The sequence below is a fragment of the Sitodiplosis mosellana genome, unplaced genomic scaffold, assembly GCF_009176505.1.
Source record: "Sitodiplosis mosellana isolate CC-2019 unplaced genomic scaffold, AAFC_SMos_1.0 Smas_scaffold_6197, whole genome shotgun sequence".
NCBI classification, from domain to species: domain Eukaryota; kingdom Metazoa; phylum Arthropoda; class Insecta; order Diptera; family Cecidomyiidae; genus Sitodiplosis; species Sitodiplosis mosellana.
The window spans coordinates 61168-80599 of NW_022601438.1; the positions used below are offsets into that span (position 1 = coordinate 61168).

The 19432-nt window shown below is 35.5% G+C and overlaps 5 protein-coding genes and 1 long non-coding RNA gene across 44 annotated transcripts in view; 3 read left to right on the forward strand and 3 right to left on the reverse strand.

Annotated features, from left to right (window-relative positions):
* The first annotated feature begins 2475 nt into the window (after window positions 1-2475).
* LOC129577467 (2-acylglycerol O-acyltransferase 2-like) lies at window positions 2476-4155 on the forward strand. Its single transcript, XM_055464564.1, has 6 exons — window positions 2476-2729; window positions 2810-2882; window positions 2987-3011; window positions 3084-3215; window positions 3347-3475; window positions 3541-4155. The coding sequence occupies exons 1-6, from the start codon at window positions 2601-2603 to the stop codon at window positions 4109-4111; spliced, it is 1059 nt and encodes a 352-aa protein (XP_055320539.1). The 5' UTR covers window positions 2476-2600; the 3' UTR covers window positions 4112-4155.
* LOC129577473 (uncharacterized) lies at window positions 2698-3486 on the reverse strand. Its single transcript, XR_008689005.1, has 3 exons — window positions 3336-3486; window positions 3167-3246; window positions 2698-3102 (listed from the first exon to the last, which is right to left on the reverse strand). It is a non-coding gene; the product is annotated as an uncharacterized LOC129577473 (long non-coding RNA).
* Window positions 4156-4189: 34 nt separating the features above from the next.
* Window positions 4190-6932, forward strand: LOC129577469 (2-acylglycerol O-acyltransferase 2-A-like). The gene is made up of 4 exons (XM_055464565.1): window positions 4190-5105; window positions 5242-5339; window positions 5422-5553; window positions 5626-6932. Exons 1-4 carry the CDS (start codon window positions 4980-4982, stop codon window positions 6323-6325), a joined length of 1056 nt encoding a protein of 351 aa, XP_055320540.1. The 5' UTR covers window positions 4190-4979; the 3' UTR covers window positions 6326-6932.
* On the reverse strand, window positions 6477-7422 carry LOC129577472 (uncharacterized). The gene is made up of 3 exons (XM_055464570.1): window positions 6934-7422; window positions 6699-6836; window positions 6477-6614 (listed from the first exon to the last, which is right to left on the reverse strand). Exons 1-3 carry the CDS (start codon window positions 7084-7086, stop codon window positions 6531-6533), a joined length of 375 nt encoding a protein of 124 aa, XP_055320545.1. The 5' UTR covers window positions 7087-7422; the 3' UTR covers window positions 6477-6530.
* A 355-nt stretch (window positions 7423-7777) lies between these two features.
* LOC129577464 (kynurenine 3-monooxygenase) overlaps window positions 7778-19432 on the reverse strand; it is a 55394-nt gene continuing 43739 nt past the window's right edge. The window contains exons 1-11 of one of the 6 annotated variants that reach the window (XM_055464557.1): window positions 13194-13299; window positions 12170-12254; window positions 10107-10176; window positions 9847-10037; window positions 9731-9779; window positions 9221-9308; window positions 8982-9150; window positions 8671-8922; window positions 8357-8587; window positions 8049-8210; window positions 7778-7961 (exon numbers count right to left, since the gene is read on the reverse strand). In XM_055464557.1, coding sequence (XP_055320532.1) covers window positions 7881-7961; window positions 8049-8210; window positions 8357-8587; window positions 8671-8922; window positions 8982-9150; window positions 9221-9308; window positions 9731-9779; window positions 9847-10037; window positions 10107-10176; window positions 12170-12250 — 1374 coding nt within the window. In that variant the 5' untranslated portion in view covers window positions 12251-12254; window positions 13194-13299 and the 3' untranslated portion in view covers window positions 7778-7880. Of the gene's footprint in view, window positions 7962-8048; window positions 8211-8356; window positions 8588-8670; window positions 8923-8981; window positions 9151-9220; window positions 9309-9730; window positions 9780-9846; window positions 10038-10106; window positions 10177-10303; window positions 10687-12169; window positions 12488-12981; window positions 13089-13141; window positions 13300-19432 lie in introns of those variants that run through there. The other 5 variants (XM_055464558.1, XM_055464559.1, XM_055464556.1 and 2 more) reach the window with 5 other exon arrangements.
* LOC129577457 (uncharacterized) overlaps window positions 14333-19432 on the forward strand; it is a 28488-nt gene continuing 23388 nt past the window's right edge. For 18 of the 34 annotated variants that reach the window (XM_055464494.1, XM_055464504.1, XM_055464508.1 and 15 more), the window contains exon 1: window positions 14350-15029. In XM_055464494.1, coding sequence (XP_055320469.1) covers window positions 14825-15029 — 205 coding nt within the window. In that variant the 5' untranslated portion in view covers window positions 14350-14824. Of the gene's footprint in view, window positions 15030-19432 lie in introns of all 34 variants that reach the window. The other 16 variants (XM_055464497.1, XM_055464502.1, XM_055464506.1 and 13 more) reach the window with 8 other exon arrangements.

A 19432-nucleotide genomic window follows, 5' to 3' on the forward strand; every position in this document is an offset into this window, starting at 1 on the left:
AGTAGGAGACGAAGAAGACTAGTAAATGATAGTACAGGGTGGCGCACTCGAAGTGCAACTAAAACAGAAGACTATAACTTTTTTGTTTTTTCATATTTTTTATTGCTCTAAATGCACCAAATTGTTGCAAAATGATACAAAATTTAGAATCAGCTTCCAGATTTTATTTTCAGTTGCACTGGATCGAGTAATGCCCTCACATCCACCATTTTTTTTTAAATGTGTTTGCACGGAGTGGTAGTTTTTACAAAAATAGAACTTTTAGAAGAAATCTAATATAGCTTGAGTAACCACAAACCATGAAAGTGTTTAGATTCTAGTTCGTAGAATATCATAAAATAGCTCCAGTCTTTATTGGACCACTATCACCCATGTATAACTCCTTTTGAAGGTCGGAACTGTAATAGTCCCGAATTATGGGATTTTCTCACCATTTTCTCCATTCTGACCCCAAAATAAGTGACATCATGTGACGTCATTGGTGTTGGGTTGAAGATTGGAGCTCTATAAATATAAACCAGGCCATAATGGTTCCAGAAGATTCCAATAAAATACTTAAATTTAACCCATATTAGAAGAAAGCCATGCTTCGGTGAAAAAAACGACTTTTTAGAGCTCATTTTGGTCGATTTTGATGAAGAGGGTTTCCAAGGACTTTCATTCCTGAAGTATATTACAAGGCACTGTTAGGCCACAAAAATACCAAACATGGGTTATCTCAATATGAAGACTTTAGCCAGAATAAGAACTAATTCCAAACACCCACGTTCGTGCAGGGCTCATATTGTTGAATCGTAGTCTTGAAGTCATAACTCAATCCAATGCAAGTGATATTGAAATCTGGAAGCTGATTCAAAATTTTTAATCATTTTACAACATTTCATGCCTTAAGAGCAATAAAAATTATCAAAAACAAAAAAGTTATAGTCTTTGGTTTTAGTTACACTTCGAGTGCGCCACCCTGTATATCTGATATAAAAACAGTTATTAAATCTAAAACCCATAACATGTACCATGCCTAGCGTCCACATTACACAAAGAAAATATTCAAGATGTGTTTCATTCAGTTCATGTGTCCGATTGTTGAAACTTTACAAATAAACAAACACACACATACACGCACGCGCAGAAACAAACTGTAATTGCATCGTGATTATAGAAACACACTGTGAATACCTCTTGGCCTAAATATTGAATATAACACAAAGTAAAAAAAAAATCGAAAAACTATTACTGACATACAACACCGAATGATATTTATGCACACTCTCCAATACATCCGTTTCTGCCCCCGAAATTGATTTGACTTGAAAAGAAAAACCAAAATCGACAAACCAAAAATAAAATATATACAATACTATACATAATATAATAATCATCGCTTTGCAGCTTTTTCCAATTATACCGCACATTATGAAATCTATACATTTCAGACGACGTTATCTATCTCTTTTTTCGGAATGTGCCAATCGTTCATTTCTTAAGTTAGACAAAACGACAAAATAAAATTTGTAATCTTCTTTCATTTGTTTCCATTCCAAAATATCTCTAATTCTTTTGTTATTTCCCCTGTTTGGTAGAGTCAAGCCTGAATGAATTTCTGTGTTCTAACACAAATTCTTCTTGATTCATGAATGAAACGATACAAATGCCCCTTCCCACTGTTGTGTCACACAAAACTAAAACAGTACCAGAAAAGTGGAGAGAAAAAACTAACTAAACAAACAAAGTAGAATTTAGATCCATATTTTACAAACGCATTCTAGTTAAATCTTCTCACGAAAAAAAACAACGGCTTTTAATAAGGAAATAAAATTTAACAAATCAATCAATCAATCTAGCACACATTTTTAAATTGCAAATAACACATATAATCAACTCAAATGACAAGAAGTAATACCATTGAACACAAAACGCTCATTAGCCAATCTCGCTTTCACTCACACAAACATACACATTCCCACTATTTAAACAGGTGTAAATTACAAATGGAGAAAAAATATTGTTAATTTTAACTGAGAGACAAACAAAAAAATTCTAGAATAAAAATTGATGATGAAGTCAGGAGGTGGAACGTTTAAATGAAGATGAAGAAAAATAAGAAGAAGAAAAAAACACGAGAATTTTACGATGCATGAATGAGATGACTTGAAGAATGGGGAAAATTGTTTATAGATTAATTCTCAAATTGCAACAATTATGATTGTTTTTATTAAAATGAAAATACTGAATAAATAACCCTTTAACAATTAGATTTGTTTTGTTATTGTTGCTGCTTGATTTTTTTTCCCCTCTCTTTCTTTCTTTTTTTCGATTGAACTTCGATTTGGTTCAAAACCTTGGACGACTGTGATATCATATTTTGATTAGTCTGAGAAAATCGAATCCAAATCTTATCTTGAGCCCAGTTCACATTGAACAATACTTTTTCTCTGTTCAAAGGTAGGTGTATCGCGCCTATCATTTGCCACTCACCATTCAGTATTGATCTGGCTTAGCAGCTGGATGTTTTTTCCTACTCACTAATTTCTATCGGTATTTTTGTTCAACACATTCTGTTTGTTTCTCTTTATTTTATTGGAACATTCGCATAAAACAAAATGAAAATACAGTGGACGCCATGGAATGTGCCAATGCACCGTCGATTGGAAGTCTTCTGCGCGGCTTTTGCAATGTTTGTCGCTTTGATACTTGGGCCTATTAGCGCGATCGTAATGATTTATTGGGTGGTAATAAAACAAACACACACACACAACTATTTCATTCACTTAAAAACAGATCTCTCTCAATTTTGCATGTTCTTTGGAAGTACGCTGGAAATATTTTTTTGAAAGCGATAAGCATTTTGTATGCGGCATTCATTTACTACGATCGCAATGCAGGTATTAGACTGAAAATAATCAATAAATAATCGTTTAACAATTAAATTGTTTTGCTGTTATCGCTGCTTGTTTTCTCTTTCTTTGGTCGTTCGATCGCAATGCAGGTGACAGTGGAGGTCGAGGTGCAGGGTAAGTAGCACATTTTGATGATAAAGCAAAGAAAAAAAAAATTGTACAGAGTCGATCGGCGTCTATTTACAGCAACAAATGGTCCAGGGAGCTATGGATTTGGAAACACTATTTAAATTATTTCCCTATTGATTTGGTAAAAACAGTCGATTTACCTGCTGACCGCAACTACTTAATCTGTTTGTTCCCTCATGGTGTTCTATGGTAAGTGATGCTCCAAAATGGCCCCCTTTTACTTAAAACAGAAAAAAGTGGGGAAATTAAAAAGAAAACTTTATTAAAAAATTGAAAAATTGAATGTTTATTTGATTTTCGGTTCTTTACTTCGGCAATAGTCAAAGTGCTTTCGCAAATTTTGGATCGAACTTTTCGAAATGGCCATCACTTTTCCCGGGAATTCGCTCAAAATGTACAACTCTCAGCTACCATCATTACATGCCAATAATGCGTGAGATGATTCTAAGGTTACGTATGAATTGAAATATTTTGAGATTTTTTGTTGTTCAATAACAAACAATTCCATTCTTAGCTGGGGTATGTGCTCAGCTTCATCAAATTCATTGAGAACGTTGCTAACTCAATCGAATGATCCGAATCATGAATCGAATGGCGATGGATACACATCGAACGCACCGGTGCTAATGGTTGGTGGAGCTCAAGAAGCTCTGAGTGCCTTCCCAAAACAGTATCGATTTGTGCTAAAAGATCGAAAAGGTTTTGTAAAGATTGCATTAAAAACGGGCGCACCTCTAGTGCCGGCCATTTCCTTTGGAGAAAATGACATATTCGAACAAATTCATCATGCGCCTGGCACAACGATACGCTACATTCAAGATACCATTAAAAAATATACCAAATTAGCGCCGGTTCATTTAGTTGGACGTGGTTTTCTTCAATACAATTTTGGCTTTATCCCGAGACGTCATCCAATCACAACTGTTATCGGTGCACCGATTGAATTGGAAAAGAATCTGAACCCAAGTGCCAATGAAGTTAACGAAGTGCACGAACTATTCTGTAAACGTCTAACCGAATTGTTCGAAACACACAAAAGCAAATATGTTGAAGATTACGTAAATGTCCATGTCGAAATAATTTAAGGTTATCACATGTTTGTATTAGTATTTTTATAAAAATTAAAATGTTATTGTTTACAAAATACAATTTTCGTGTTGTAGATTTTTTTTGTCAAAAAAATGAAGTGCCTCCTCAATTGAGCGTGACAAAGTTCAATGGCTTTGGCAACTTATCGCATCGCACCGTTCTGATAGCTCATTGCTACAATAAAGTAAACGTAGCAGAAAACCACATGTTTGCGTTTCGGTTGGTTTTATCGTCGCCGTACACTTGACTTATCTTCTTGTTCTTTGTATTCAAGTGCAAACGCAATGCGTACTCAAGATTTCAACATCATAAAAACCTCATAAATTGGAATTAACTGAAAATGCACCGAATATTTTTTGGTGCCACTTGATAAGCGGTGCTCAAAGTGTAAAAACATAAATCCATTCAACGCATTGACAGTTCAGTGGAGCTAAGCATAAAACGTTTGAAGCAACAGCAACATGCTATGGATATTAGTATTAGTTGGAGATGTCAATTCGATTGTGTGTATCAAATTTGCACGCTGTGATTTGTCTCCGCTGTGTCAGTGTGTCAAATGATGAAAACCGTTTGAGTTACATTCACACGATACCATCTCGGTTGTGTTGTTGCTGTTGTTGTCCGTTCGGAACGTGTCATCGATAGTTAAACACATTGAACACAACGTGCTAAACACCATCGTGATTCGAGTCTCCATTCAAACTAAACGTCGTTTGAATCTATAAATTTCTCATTTTTTGCGCCGAAATAAATGTCAAAATTTCATATCTAAAATAAATTATCTTAGTTATTCTTTGAAAAGTGTAAATTTTATAGTTCGAATACAAACACATTGTGCGCCAGAAAAAATAGCTAAAGAGCGTCATGATTAACGAATGGTCATCAAATGTGCGTGCACATCGTCGATACGAACTACTGTCAGTCGGCTTTCTTGTATTATTCATTCTATTTGGTGGAATAGTATTTACGATTGCGATTGTTTACCTATTGGTACGTATGCGGTGTTGCTTTTGTTTACTCTTTTTCACAGATTTTTGGGATTGTTTTGCGGGTTGTCGGGTTGCCTTTGAATCTAAAATCTGGTTTTATACTTTAAAAAATATCATCCACATGTTTCAAATTTCAGATCTTTGGCAATACTTATGCACAAGTCCTGTGTGTTTCGTATTTGGTGTTCTTTTATATTGACTTTGATACGCCTTCAAATGGTGGTCGTGGGATTGGGTAAGACATTTTATTACTTTTTTAACTTAAATTTAGTATTGTTTGCACTGCATTTACATTTTTTTTAAAACTTTGTTCCTAGATGCGAATGGGTGCGTAATTGGCGTATTTGGAAGTATGTCATCGATTACTTTCCTGTTGATTTGGTAAAAACCGTTGATTTGCCATCGAATCGGCATTATCTGATCGGTTGTTGTCCACATGGGATTCTTTGGTGAGAATAAATTGTTTAATCAAAATACGTAGTATTCGTAAATTAACTAATTTCATTTGTTCCACCGGACAGTTTTGGTGCTCTAACAAATGGCATGACCAATCACTCGAAATGGCGCAATTTGTTTCCGAACATTCGATCCAAAGTGTTGACTCTGAGCATCAATATGTTGTTTCCGATATTTCGAGAGCTCATTTTGAGTTGGGGCTGTTCAGATTCGTCAGCCGAGAATATAAATACATTGCTGTCACAATCGCACGATCCATCTGATGCGATCAACAAGGATGGGTTTACATCAAATGCAGCAATTGTGATGTTTGGCGGTGCGCGTGAAGCATTTTTGAGTGCACCAAATTCTTATAAGATTTTTATTAATACTCGCAAAGGATTTGTACGCCTGGCAATCCAAAACGGAGCCGCACTAGTGCCCGCCATCGCATTCGGCGAGACAAGTGTGTACGATACAACGCAGAACGAGAATGGTTCGGCGGTGCGCAAAATTCAGGAAATCATCAAAAAGTATACAACATTGGCGCCCGTTCTGTTCAACGGCCGTGGATTGTTCCAGCAAAATTTTGGCTTAATTCCTCGACGCCATCCAATCACCCTTGTTATCGGCGAGCCGATTGATTGCATCAAAAATGCCACGCCGTCCAATGATGAAATTGACGAATTGCATGCTCTATTTCGCAAACGACTCATCGAACTATTCGAAACAAACAAATCCAAGTATATCGAAAACCACGACAAAGTCCACTTAGAAATAGCATAAACAAGTACAAAGTACAAAAGTATCAAAACAACCAGAATCGTTTGATGTATGTTCCATAAAAACGGAATTAATTTTTGTTTCTTTATTAATATTTTCCACAATGTTGTTCATCCGGTAAACGAATCGTTTTTGATCTGAACACAAATAGTAATAATTTGCACAAAGAATTCATTTAAAAATGAATATATGTATCATTGGATGGTATTTATCTATTACGAGACCGTCCCAAGCGCTGGATGAAGCAGCCCTTGAACGAATTCAATCGTACATCAATCTCACCCTCTTCGAGCTGCAAATATTCAGAGTTAGAAACATGTAGAAAAAACGTATATTTAAGTTTTGTTATTGTAATGTTATTTAGTTTTTTAATCACCTCATCGAATTCATAGATCTCCTGATAGCACGATGGTGAAATACATTCTCGCACACAACGAAGTCGTGCCATTCTTGCTAATGGTTCACACCGTTTGCTCTGGTCACAGGCCGACTCAAACTCACGATATGAGAGTTCCTACAAAACAAAATTTATTGCGTATTTATTTAAAACTTTTGTATTTAGGTGAACAAGAAATCTGAATAAATCAATAAACAATCAGAACGACTGATACATTTTTGCTTGTCTCCTTGTAATCGTATTCGGGAAATTGAAATATAACATCGCCATTTCTATCGGCTAAAATAATCACAGTGTAACTGATAACAACTAATAATGAAATTATGGGAAAACTTTTGAGTTTGATATTTTTTCGGAATTCAAACATTCCGACTCCAATCAAATGTTTGTTTTCGTGCCAAGTTTAGTTGTCAAAAACAAAACAAGAACCAACACTCGATGACACTTCATTCAATTCTGCGCATGACCTTAATGCACTCCACACGGTCGTATGCTTGGTTATTTTCACTTTACTGGGAATTTGAATGTCCGTTGTACATTGTACAACTCATTTGTCCAATATAATTTGAAAAATTCAAGCATTTTAAATTAATTATTCATTGGTCAACCAGTGTTTGACACTCTTATGAAGATAAAAACATATGTTTTTTTATTAATATCGTTTATTTTTCACAATCCCATTAACAATATTGCGTGTAAAACCCGTGCTAAAAATCATTCGTGCCAATCCTGAACTTCCTTTGCAGTCGAAACACTGTTTCGAACTTTCGTACAATTCTTTTGTGAAAATAGCATTCAGTCAAAACAAAATAGTGAATATAAACTGACACAACCTACACTATATGTGTCGTTGAGAATAAAAATGGGATTAGCCGAAACCGCGTGTTTTTATGCGAATCATTTTTGTGTTTCTGGTACAAGATATGGGGTAAGTATCTCAAGCAAAGATAAAGATCTTGAAATATTCTAAAACATTGCAGCAGACATATGTCTTCTATCTCTTACCAGGAACATAAAAATGATTCACATGTAAATGAGCGGTTTCGGCTAATCCCATTTTTATTCTCAACGACACATATGTACCTATGATTTGTTTTTGACGAGATTGGAAATTGTTAATGAATTTCATATTCTCGTAGTTTTGTAACATGAAACCAATGTTTATGAATAAAAATTGTATGCCAAGGCAAATAGAACGACCATACCAAGGACTGATCCAAATGCAATTATTTGTGACAAAACCTGTTGATTGAATGAAAATAAGAATGTTTTTTTTAAATTTCGAGTCAAAAGAGGTAAATTAAAATTTACTATATACTTAATACTAACCTTGTCTTGCCATTTTCGATTTTCGATACACTGCTTATATGGCATGTGAGTAAATGTAACCGAATTGTAGAGTGGAACCCAATGGTTCGGGAAATACCGGTAAAGGAACTCATCAAATATTTTACGCAACCGATACGATCTGCTTCTCACTAAATCTCGCATCTAAAAAACAACAGAACGGTAATTATGACGGGATGTTTGTGCATGTTTTGAGACAGTGTGAGATAGATAGCTCTCATTCGGAGCAAATTGAAAAGATTTTGACTTTGCCGGCAAAAAAAATAGTATGTTTTGTGATCAAAACACACCTCGAGATAATTGTACATGGCCAAATCGCAAATGGCCTGAGCGTCTTGCCATCGTGTATCACTAAATTCCTTCAATGCCAAATGAAAGTGATTGTGATGTTGATCAAGAATCTGACTGAGAATCGTGCAATCTTCGAAGCCAGCATTCATTCCTTGGCCATAGAATGGAACCATTGCATGGGCTGCATCACCCATCAGCAAAACATTTGGATCGATGTAAGTTGGGCGACACTGTGTCAGGTAAGACGGTGCATTAAAAAAAATCGTAAAAAGACTGAGTTAGACATTTGATATAAGACTGAGTTAAGTTCTACCTTAATTGACACCAAATATTGCGGCGTTGCTCTGAAGAAATCGTCAATGAGCCGCTTTTCACCAATCAAATCGATAGCATCGGGGAAATTTTCAGTGAAGAATGCGAGAAGCTCATCGATTGTTTTGATTGCATCGAAGTTCGAAAATGGCATAAACAAGGTGACGGTCCACGATTTATCTTGATTCGGGAGTGCAATCATCATAAACTTGCCACGTGGCCAAATGTGTAAATAATTCAACTCCATTTGATGCTGAAAATTTGAATAAATTAGTATTGATTTAAAAAAATGGATGTTTTGTATGTGTATACCTCGTTATTGGCAGGTGGTATGCATAATTCAATATATCCATGGTCAATGTACGTTTGGCTGAAGTCAAATCCAGGGCTCTGTAGCATGTGTCGACGTACCATACTAAATGCACCATCACAACCAATAATTAAATCACCCGCTACATTTTCCTCTCCATCATTTGTTTCACTGTGCAATGAAAATCAAAAACTAATATTAAAACGAAAAATTAACCGATTAAAATCAATTCGATACTCACTCATGGAAGGTCAATTGGCGACACCGTAATTTGGTTGATATCAATTTTTTGTTGAAATTCAAGTGAATATTTGGATATCTCGCCGCCTCTAAAGTTTATTGAAACAGAGGCAATGTTATTGGAATGGTATAAAGCATAACGACATGTGACTTATGAAAATTCCACCGATACTACTATGATGCATATCAAAAACAACCATTGAAACATAATAATGTTTCACCTACTGAAATGCCAACACATAATAGCATTAAGCGCTGGAAAAACGATACCCAAACGCATTTTGAAAAGCTGCAACGAATCTACAGTTACGGTATTCGTTGTAATTGAATACGGTACGTGCGTAAAATATTCATTTCGTCTAAATGAAGACATTTTGTTTATGTGAGTATTTGTCTTAAAAAAGCCGTCACGTGAATATTGGCGTTGCTCTTTAAATACAAAAGAACTAACAATTTCCCCCGTTGATTTTATGTGAATATGTTTCCAGCCAATTTAGCTACGTTTACTCACCATTCAATAGGATTTCATTCAAGTGCTTGCGACCAACGGAATAAATGCACTGGAAATGTCAAAATGAATAAATCGTCAAATATTGTATGCATGGACACAACGTGTCAAATATGAACCTGATTTGTGTTCGAATCGTAGGGTACAGCTTGCGTTCGACCATTTAGATCATGTAACATTCGACCACGCATCGGTATGCCATGCTCCAATAATTTCTGCTCTAAACCCACTTGGGCCAGTGCTTTCCGACCTCGTACCGATAATGCCAAATTGATACTACGCCCTTGAACCTGTTCTACCGTACGGATATCTAACGAAATTCAAGATTAATAAATTGTCAACGATAGAAACATAAAACACATCCACAGTTAGAACATACCCTCTCGATACTCATACAAATGGATATCGTGCCCCTTTTTTGCCAAATGTAATGCAGCCAATGACCCGACCTGATTGTGTTTAAAATTGTAAATATTTAAAATATATTTGGTTATCCCGGAAAAAAATGTTTGAATTGAGTTGATATTCAACGATTGATTCTGATTTATAGAATGTACAGTACATGCTGCTACCAACTTTACTATCTCTTCTTTTTTTTGATTAGCTACGTTTTAATCTACAGCAGCAGAGACGAGCTCTGTCCGCAAAAGTGAATGATATTGTTTTGTTTTTGAAAAATTCTTAATCCGATGTACGTCTCAGTCACTGTTTGTTTTGCCCAAAAATTTCCAGCCAAATTACTCATACATGATCTTCAGAATCATAAATTCATTTGTTTTCTCTCGTCGTTTTCTTAAAATATTCGGTTAATATCATTCATCAAGATAAGGAAAACAAATACACCGGCTTATTTTATTTGCACTCGGCAAAAATCACATTTGTTCATTTGCACCACATTGGGTTCATCTAGAATTTGAATTTTTGATCGCAAATCGCGATAGCCGAGATTGAAATTTAAAATAATACAAACTGTAGTAAGTAACATTTTACACTTTTGAAATGTACGGTTCAACACATGAACGTCAGATTTTAGTTGCTGGCGAGCCAAGATAAACCTCATAGTATTTCGTTTTTGGTGGATTCAGTGAAAAAAAATGTTTTTCAAATTTTTTGTCAGTGATGTTAAAAAAATGGTCGAAAACGGCCTCTTACGATGTTTTTGTCTTGAACAACTACCATTTTTTCGTTAAAAAAATCTGGGTCCCTGAACATTTGAACACCGGTTTTTCTACAAATTTGCTCTTAACTTTGCACCTATCTTTTGACGTAGAATCAATTTGTAGAATCAAAATAAACGAAGGGTTATAACAGTTGTATGATCGGCACATGAGCACCATCTCTACTGATTGCCATTATTGCAATGTGAATGAATAGAATGTCTACTTCTTCTTCTTCTTTTTCTCAACATCAATTTCATACGACTTATGGTAACTCTCCGTAATCATTAGAGGTTGCGCTACTTATGCGCATCAATTGACTTTTTCAATGGCTCTTATGTACTGCGCGTGCCTTTTGTAAACGAAATATGAGGTTTATCTTTGCTCGTCATACGTTTTTTTGTTACTACAGTGTAATCAATGCTTGATAAACAATAATTGATATTGTTAATAATTCCGATTATTATCGATAAGAAGCATTTTACAGCATTTATATCGGAAATGTAATAATAAGAGGACGTTGATGTGAAGTACGCCAAATGTTGATTAGATGATGACATGAGATCGAACTGCTTTTTGATCGTTTCAGAACAAATTATCTTATAAATCGATGAATTTAAATATTTTCTGCACATTGTTTTTTTTCCTCATTTTTGGCACTACATGAAATATAGAGCTACTAATCTGCTTTTTTTCGTCTTAATACTTTTTGAGTACTAAAACAAATTATGGTGAATTTGAATTTTATGCTCATATTTTTTATTTAATTCAAAACAGTGGCAGTAACGACAAATAACTGCATAATATCTCGAAGCGCCAATCAAATTTTTATGACGAATTTTTTTTTTAAATTAAATTATTTCAAGGTTTTACGTACAGTATTTTCTGGGTCTTGAACAGATTTAAAGTGACTTTAGATCTATGCTCATATTATTTATTTAATTTAAACCTAAGGTAGTAAAAAAAAAGAAATTAAATCAAGATCTTTTAATTCATTATTGAGATAACTGAGAAAATCTTTTTTCTGTACCTACTTTGTTGCAAATAAATATATTATTTCAAAGTTACTTTGATGAAATACATTTCAAACAACAACAAAATAGAATAAGTAACTAAAATCTCAAGAACGGTCTTGTTCAATAATGTTTTTCATCAAAAATTTCGATCATACATAAAATTATGATAAAAAGTGTCAGCTGTCTTGGGAGTCAGCTCAAATTTGGAACTTCAGCCAAATGGAAGAACAGATTTTTTGAAAAGAAGTTGAAAATAAGAATCGGCTTACCAAGCCGCCGCCGACGATAATGATCTTGAAATGTTCGTCGTGTTGACCATTGGTGAATGTTTCATGGAATTGCCTCGACATTTTACTAAAATTACACAAAACACATTTGACACTATCAATAATTCGCTGAGAGCTAAGACACAAATTCCCGTTAAAAGTCGCGACTTCGTTACGACCGAAAAAAATCAACCGTTTTCAATTAAAGAACAATTCAGAATGGTAACAAATGTTAGATGTGTCTTCGAAGTTAAGGTTCGCTTTGACTAAAAATGAATGTTTTAGGTTACTGTCACTAGCTCCCCACAGAATTAGTGCTGAATAAAAATCTTTTCACGGTGGTACAATTTTGGTTGTCAAATAGTAAAAGTAAAAGAGCTCGCTAAGGGGATTTATCTCTCGCGAATGCATTCGCATTACAGAACAAAAATTCGAATGTTTGCGAATGCGACGAATGCGACTATGACAGCGAACTTGTGACTACATAATTCATTCGTTCATTCGTGTTTATGCATGCATTCGCAACGCTGCCGTATGATTTCTATGTAAACATTCGCACTCGCATTCGTGAGAATGTTCGAGAACAGCGAAATACGACTGCTATACGAATGCGAGTGCGAATGTTTACATAGAAATCATATGGCAGCGTTGCGAATGCATGGCACTGAGCGCGAATTTGTGAATAAAAATTCGAATGCCAAACCGACATAGAAGCCCCTAGAGAGCTCGTTAGACAGCTATTAGGTTGAACTGAACGAATTAGTTGCAAGTAATTGTTATTCTGACGCATCCATAGTACGAAGTCGATACTAGACCCAAGTATATTTTGGCCCTTCAGTTCCAACTAATGGTTCAATTCAAAGTAATGACTGTCCACAGTCCACTTAAAACACGAGATGATTTTTAACTTGATGAAACTTGAGTTTTTTCGAGAAAAAAAGATTGAGAAAAACCATTCGACACCACAAATTGTACTTTTCCACACAATTCCAATTTGAATATTTAGCGGGGAGCCCGTGATAGGTACCTCTATCATAAAATCCGCGCACACACGATACGATCGTCAAATTAAAGCTTCTCCCAAACTTCCATTCAATTTATGTGAAATGAAATCTGAACGCGATAGCTTTCAGTTGCTATAATATACTGATTGTGTACCGATCGCGGTTTGTTGTTGGTATGATTTAGATAAAATGACTGACTTTGCGTACGCACACAAATGCAAGCGAGTGTGAGCACCTCTACTTCATGTCGTTGGCTATAGTTTTCCATACGCTGTATTGAATCGATTCATTCGAATCATGACAACATGGGGGAAACCGTAAAAATACCTATATATATATGTTAGATGTAAAATATGACCCATACCACCATAAAGTACACACACATAATCCATAGAATCGTTTCATATTTCTAGTTCCATTTCCAGGTGAACGTCAAGTGAACCAATGTTTATTCATACAAAATTCATAATGAATGACGAACATTTTGAACAGGTTGAAAAAAAATAATTATATATCACGATTACGAATAAAATTACACGAAATAATAACACGAATGCTCCTATAGCTGCACAGCTAATAATATATTATTAATTATTATTAATACTATATTATTAATTATTACCGATAGTATAAATAATAATATATTATTAACTGTGCAGCTATAAATGCTCCATCGTTTGTCAGCAAAGGAAAATCTGTTATTCGTAGATGGCTACGTGTGATGAATTAGATTTTGAATTGCCGGTTTTAAAGCGAACAAATTTGCAATGCACCAATCTACTAACAGATGTCGATGCTAATTTTTTGCGCAAGCTTGAAACAAAGCCAAATAAGCTTTACCTCTGTCTCTCGTTAGTAAAAAAGTTTGATTGAAAGCTAAAATAGTAAAACTGAAGCTTTTTTTTTTTCGATTGATATAATTTTAGCCAATCTTAGTGGTTCCAAACTATCGTATCCTTGGGCCTTATTTTATGGCAGCATTTCGTAAGTCGTTCGTTCAAGTGTCAAAACCACATTGACCTGACATGTGGCGATATGCACGAAAACACATTGCAGAAAAAAAATGTGATGAAAAACATTTGACCGCCCTACGATGCTTGATCGTCTCGTGCTCGCAAAAAAAGAATAGAAGAAAAATTGGTTGAAAAATCACATTGCTCCGAAAGATCGAGTTCGGATCGATTCGATCAGTTACGAGCGGGCCATCAAAGCGTACGGTTCGGTTAATTATAGTGTGAGAAAGAGTCGAATCCCGCGACGACTTATAGTTTTAATCATCATTTTTCCTTTTTTTCATTTCCACATTTTTTTTTTATTTCATTCGTTCGATATCGTTTGTTTCTTTCGTTTCTCGTTCGAAATTTCGGTTTTCCTATCTCATATTACTCTAATTACATATTGAATTTTGATTTTTGTTTTTGTTTTTTTGTTGTTGTTTGGCTTTCGTCTCGTTTAATTCGAAATTCTCGTTGTTGCTGCCACGGCCAAAAGCTAAATGTCCTTTTTCTAAGTGAACTCGCGTCAATACGGTTTTACGAACGGAAGAGGATTTTTTTTCTCTCTCGCGAATTCGAAACAAAATCAAGTTGAATTTATTTTCGGTCATCGAAAAACTTGTATATTTTAGCCGTTTAGAAATTATCGAACATTCGTTATGAACATTAGTTCGTTTTTAAAACTTTTCGCGGCTCTTGTGTGCATACTGTTGGCATTTGTCTCGCTTCCGGCAACGGTAGAATGTGCGAAAAAAGCCTCCGGACCATCAGCACCTGAAGTGCATGAGCCAGTCATCGAAGAAGTGACCCAAAAGCAGCTTGAGCGAATCTTACAGGAAAAAGATTATGTTGCCGTTTATTGGTGTAAGTGAAACAAACAAAAGACCAGGAACAAAATGAAAGAAAGATAAATAGTGCATTCGACCACTGGCTATGGAACCAAAATAAGACAAAGAAAAAAAAATACGGTAAAACATCCGAAATTCCAGTTAAGGCCAGAGAGCAATAGCTGAGCCAAGGCATTCGCACTTGATTCGCAAATGGAAATGTCAATCAATCGAAAAACGTGTTTAAAGATATTCGAAGAAGATATTGATTTCGCGGGTCGCGATAGCATTTGTGGGAAACTCAAGAGAAAAGCACAGAAGCAGATTATGAACAAAAACCTGTGGTGATTCGTTTTTTTTTTGCTTTTTCGCATTCGGTTTCATTCTTATGTTCGATAACTACTTGAGAGTCAAAAGAACAGGAGAATGGGTGAAAATCTATTTTCATCGTTTGTTGTTCAAAGAGAAATAGAGAAAATGAATAAAATAAAATTCGAAGCAAAGAAAGAAACCAAATATTTAAAGCAGAAGCCTATGCATGACATACAGAAAGAAAATGTGGTATAGACGAGAAGGAATAGCGTGTGAGAGGGGGAAGAGAATGACTTTCATACGGGCTGTTTTTCGTATCTTTCGCTCTCTCTCTCTCTCTCTCTCTCTCTCTTTCTCTCTAACTCACTCTCCCTCTCCCTATTTTACTTTATTGCCGATTTCTCTATTACTCGCTCTCGCTCATTCTGACTCGTCGACATGAGTGCGCGAATGTGTTTGTAGCCAATTTGATGCGTGTGTGCAAAGTTAAACCATTGCTTGATTATATAATTTAAAGTAGATAGAAAGGAGCGAGAAAAAAAATTGAAAAAAAAGACGAAAATGAAACAAACAGACGAAAAACTAAAAAAAGAAGCATCCGCGTCGAAGGAATCGCACATGAGAGAGACACTGAGCAGCGAAATGGGCAACCGTTTTTCTGAGTTGTGCTATAATTTCTTTTGGCGTGTGTGCGTGTGTGTCAATGGCAAACGAAATATGGAAATTTGATCGTCGACAAATGAAATGAAGTGTTTCAATTGCATCTAATTAGTTGAATTTTTGCTATGATTTGTGGGAAATGTCTTTCATAGAGAAAAGAGGAGATCAATGTGTATTCACATTGAATAGGCCACGTGAAAAGACGGCATGCAAACATTGGAAACAGCCAGCAGTGCTTCACAAGCTCATTTCCTCTTGACTTTGCTTCGTGTTTACTGATCATAAATTCAAACATTCAATATTGAACATCACCAATGAAATCTGGTCCTTATCAAGTGTCAGCATTTCAAATTCGAGTTTCGGTCGTTTATCTGACGTTCTGTTCAGCCACTTCTACGGCATCCGTCGATAATGGTTACGTTGAAATATTACGAAAAAGATTTCACGATCGTTTATTTTAAGCTACAAATGCCATGTGTACCGAACTCGGTCAAATGGTTACACAGCTCTCTCATCGAATGGATTTTGAAAAAGTTCACCCAAATTTCAAGGTCAAATAACACTCGAATTGATTGTCATATGGAGATGCATGCAAACGTAAATGTTGCAATCTTTAGTTCAGTTTACACAGATCCAATGTTCTCGATCAGTCCGAGCAACAGCGCAACGGGAGTCAGACAGAGAACGATAGAAACAAATCCGAAGCGCCATACTATGTTCATTGTTAGGCCTTCGCATATTAAAATTAACCCATTAAAAGTGGCAACAGCACTAACAACAACAACACAAATAATAACAACGGGAAAGTGTCTGAAGTGCGACGAAAATAAAACGTCATCAGAATTTAGTGCGTAAGCGGTTTGCAACACATATATGTTCATGCTGACTGACACACTGTACAAACACAGCACACAAACGCGCACAGTCTCATTAAAGCATTGCCCGATTTTTCTAACGCTTACAATTACATCGTAAATCATCGCACTGACTCGGTACACACAAAATTCGCAGAGCAAAACAGAGGCAGCGAATGGAAATACAAAAACAGGAAAAACGATAATTTTCGCATTTTTATTTGGATTAAAATCGCTCCTTGGACATCCAATGTGATACTACAACCCATTGAAAGAGTCTGTATAATTCAATAGGCGTCGTTACTGTTGACCACTAATTGGTTGAGCCGTATTACTACTGCTCTATTCTTCATCGGCGTTTTCTGCTTTTCTGTATTCTTTCGCGTTTATCTTTGACTCTTTTCATTTATTTTTAGAACATTTTTGTTGAGAAAAAAAATACGTGAAAAACTGGTACAGACATTTTTGTTCCAATTGGATTTGCAACTATGAATCGATCTGTGCGTTTGCCGTTTGCGCATGATGAATCGAGCTTTATTTGTTGAATTTTCACAGTATTTGTTTTCTTTTTTTTTGGGGGGATTTGTTTAGTTTATGATCACAAATGAGCCATGCGAAAAGAGAAAATATGCGAGAGAAAGAGAATAAGAATAGAAAAAATGAGAAGAAGTAGTAGTAGCAGTGGGACACGAGGTGTGGGTAAAAATGTTGAGTAACTAGACTAAAGGAGCGTAGTTTCGTCATTGATTGCGTTAGATGTTGACTCTCACTTAATCGGATCGCCTTGAAACCGCCAAAACCATTAACCGAATTCACAATGTTTTCTTATGTTTTTTTTTCTTCTCTTTTCGTATCGTCGATTTCAAAGGGCATTCAGTGTGCTAGGTCTGGCAAACCTAAATTAAATCAACATGTTTTCTTTTTCGTTTTCATTTCGACGAAAAAACGATATTCGAAACCTAAGTTCGATGGGGTTTCACACGTTTCTCGTAACAAGAATTTTTCTCGATTAAATTGAGAAAATGCGGCGAAAAAGAAAACTTATCAGAATGAAAAAAGAAAAACCCGCCTAGTTCATTTACTGTTTGTAATACAAAAAAGCAACTGAAAACTGAGAGAACGAGATTGTATGATCAATTCGTTATTTCTTTTTCTTCTCGTTTCTATTCAGTGGCCGTGCTCTGTTCGCAAATTGTAACAAATTGCACGAAAATTTTCACCGTCTCGACGTAATATATTTCTGTCGAATGATTTAGCTGAAATGGCCACCATGCTCACCATTCTCACTCAGTCAATTTACTCGCCAGACCAACGGTGAGAGTCCACTCGAATATTGCAACCAAAAATGAAACAAAAAACACACATACACAGCAGAAGCAAGAGGAAAAAAAAAGGAAAAAAGAAAACCGCAAAATTTTAACCGAAAAAAAAACACCCAAAGAGCATCTATGCAATCTTTCATCCATTTTATGTGTGCATGATGCATTTTTCCCGGTTTGTTTTTCTTTTGCACTCGAAAGAAAGAAAGAAACACACTCCGAGAGATGTTGTTGTTTGTTTTCTGCATACAGCCACCCAAAATACCAATTTATATTGGCCTTTCGCGCTTTCGCAGTCCCAATATTTTAAATGTGTCTAATATTTAAACATGATTCATGTGATACCATTTTTCTAACGAACCGAACAAACTAAACAAATGACAAGCATTGCATGCATATTTTCATGTCGAATGCATCAAATTTTCGATCAATGTTTGGGGCGCATTCTAATCATTTTGACCCCGTAAAATTATATAATTTAATTATAATTATACAGCTACGTCATATCTGCATTCTATTTTGTTTGCTATGCACTGGTATGGATGATATGTTGTCATTTCACTGAACTGAACCGAACCGAATCAGCCACCACATCTTTTCATCTAGATAATAAATAAATTGGCACAAAGCACTTAATCGGTTTTTTTTGTTGTTTTCAAACCAAAAATCGTTTGCGGTTCTTATTCGAGCTAGCCGAAATGATATTAAAGAAAAGCTTCTAAAAACGCTGGTGGCGGCCGCTAGATGTTTAATCAAATCCAATATAAATATGCGAGAAAAAGAAAATATGATTCATCAGCTCAAAAATAAAACTGTAGAATATTCATATTTATGGGAAAGACCACAACAGTTTCAAGCTCTTTTTGTAATTTATTATTTTGAAAAATTTGCACAAATATTTCAACGATGAATTGTGTTGAGTTTTCGCGAAAATTCACCGTTTAATGGCCAAATTAGAAATCAATTTTTGAAATAAAAAAATGCAACCGATTTAATGAATACATATTTTCATAGACATGTGCCTACGCTTGGGTGCACACAGTTAGATAGAAAAAGACAGAGAAATAAAGAGAGAGAAAAAAAAACGACACACAGACGACCGACACAAAATTGTATGCATCCAAATGACCTCGAATGATCAAGCGCAATGCATTCGACGCACCGCAACCAACCGTTTTTCACATATCGCTTTCAAATTCGCTAAAATCGAATCGAAATTCTTCGCGACATTTGCTGATTGAGCGAACTCACACACACACACACACACACACACACACACACACACACACACACAC

What these genes read in the sequence shown, in the direction of transcription:
- LOC129577472 (XM_055464570.1), bottom strand. Translation starts at nt 7,086, where the DNA reads ATGTTTGAATTCCGAAAAAATATCAAACTCAAAAGTTTTCCCATAATT. An exon ending in ACAAGGAGACAAGCAAAAAT is followed by an intron (nt 6,837 to 6,933) that starts GTATCAGTCGTT and finishes TTTGTTTTGTAG; the next exon opens with GAACTCTCATATCGTGAGTT. An exon ending in AGATCTATGAATTCGATGAG is followed by an intron (nt 6,615 to 6,698) that starts GTGATTAAAAAA and finishes GAATATTTGCAG; the next exon opens with CTCGAAGAGGGTGAGATTGA.
- LOC129577469 (XM_055464565.1), top strand. Translation starts at nt 4,980, where the DNA reads ATGATTAACGAATGGTCATCAAATGTGCGTGCACATCGTCGATACGAA. An exon ending in AATGGTGGTCGTGGGATTGG is followed by an intron (nt 5,340 to 5,421) that starts GTAAGACATTTT and finishes CTTTGTTCCTAG; the next exon opens with ATGCGAATGGGTGCGTAATT. An exon ending in TGTCCACATGGGATTCTTTG is followed by an intron (nt 5,554 to 5,625) that starts GTGAGAATAAAT and finishes TCCACCGGACAG; the next exon opens with TTTTGGTGCTCTAACAAATG.
- LOC129577467 (XM_055464564.1), top strand. Translation starts at nt 2,601, where the DNA reads ATGAAAATACAGTGGACGCCATGGAATGTGCCAATGCACCGTCGATTG. An exon ending in TCGTAATGATTTATTGGGTG is followed by an intron (nt 2,730 to 2,809) that starts GTAATAAAACAA and finishes GTTCTTTGGAAG; the next exon opens with TACGCTGGAAATATTTTTTT. An exon ending in TTCCCTCATGGTGTTCTATG is followed by an intron (nt 3,216 to 3,346) that starts GTAAGTGATGCT and finishes CTTCGGCAATAG; the next exon opens with TCAAAGTGCTTTCGCAAATT.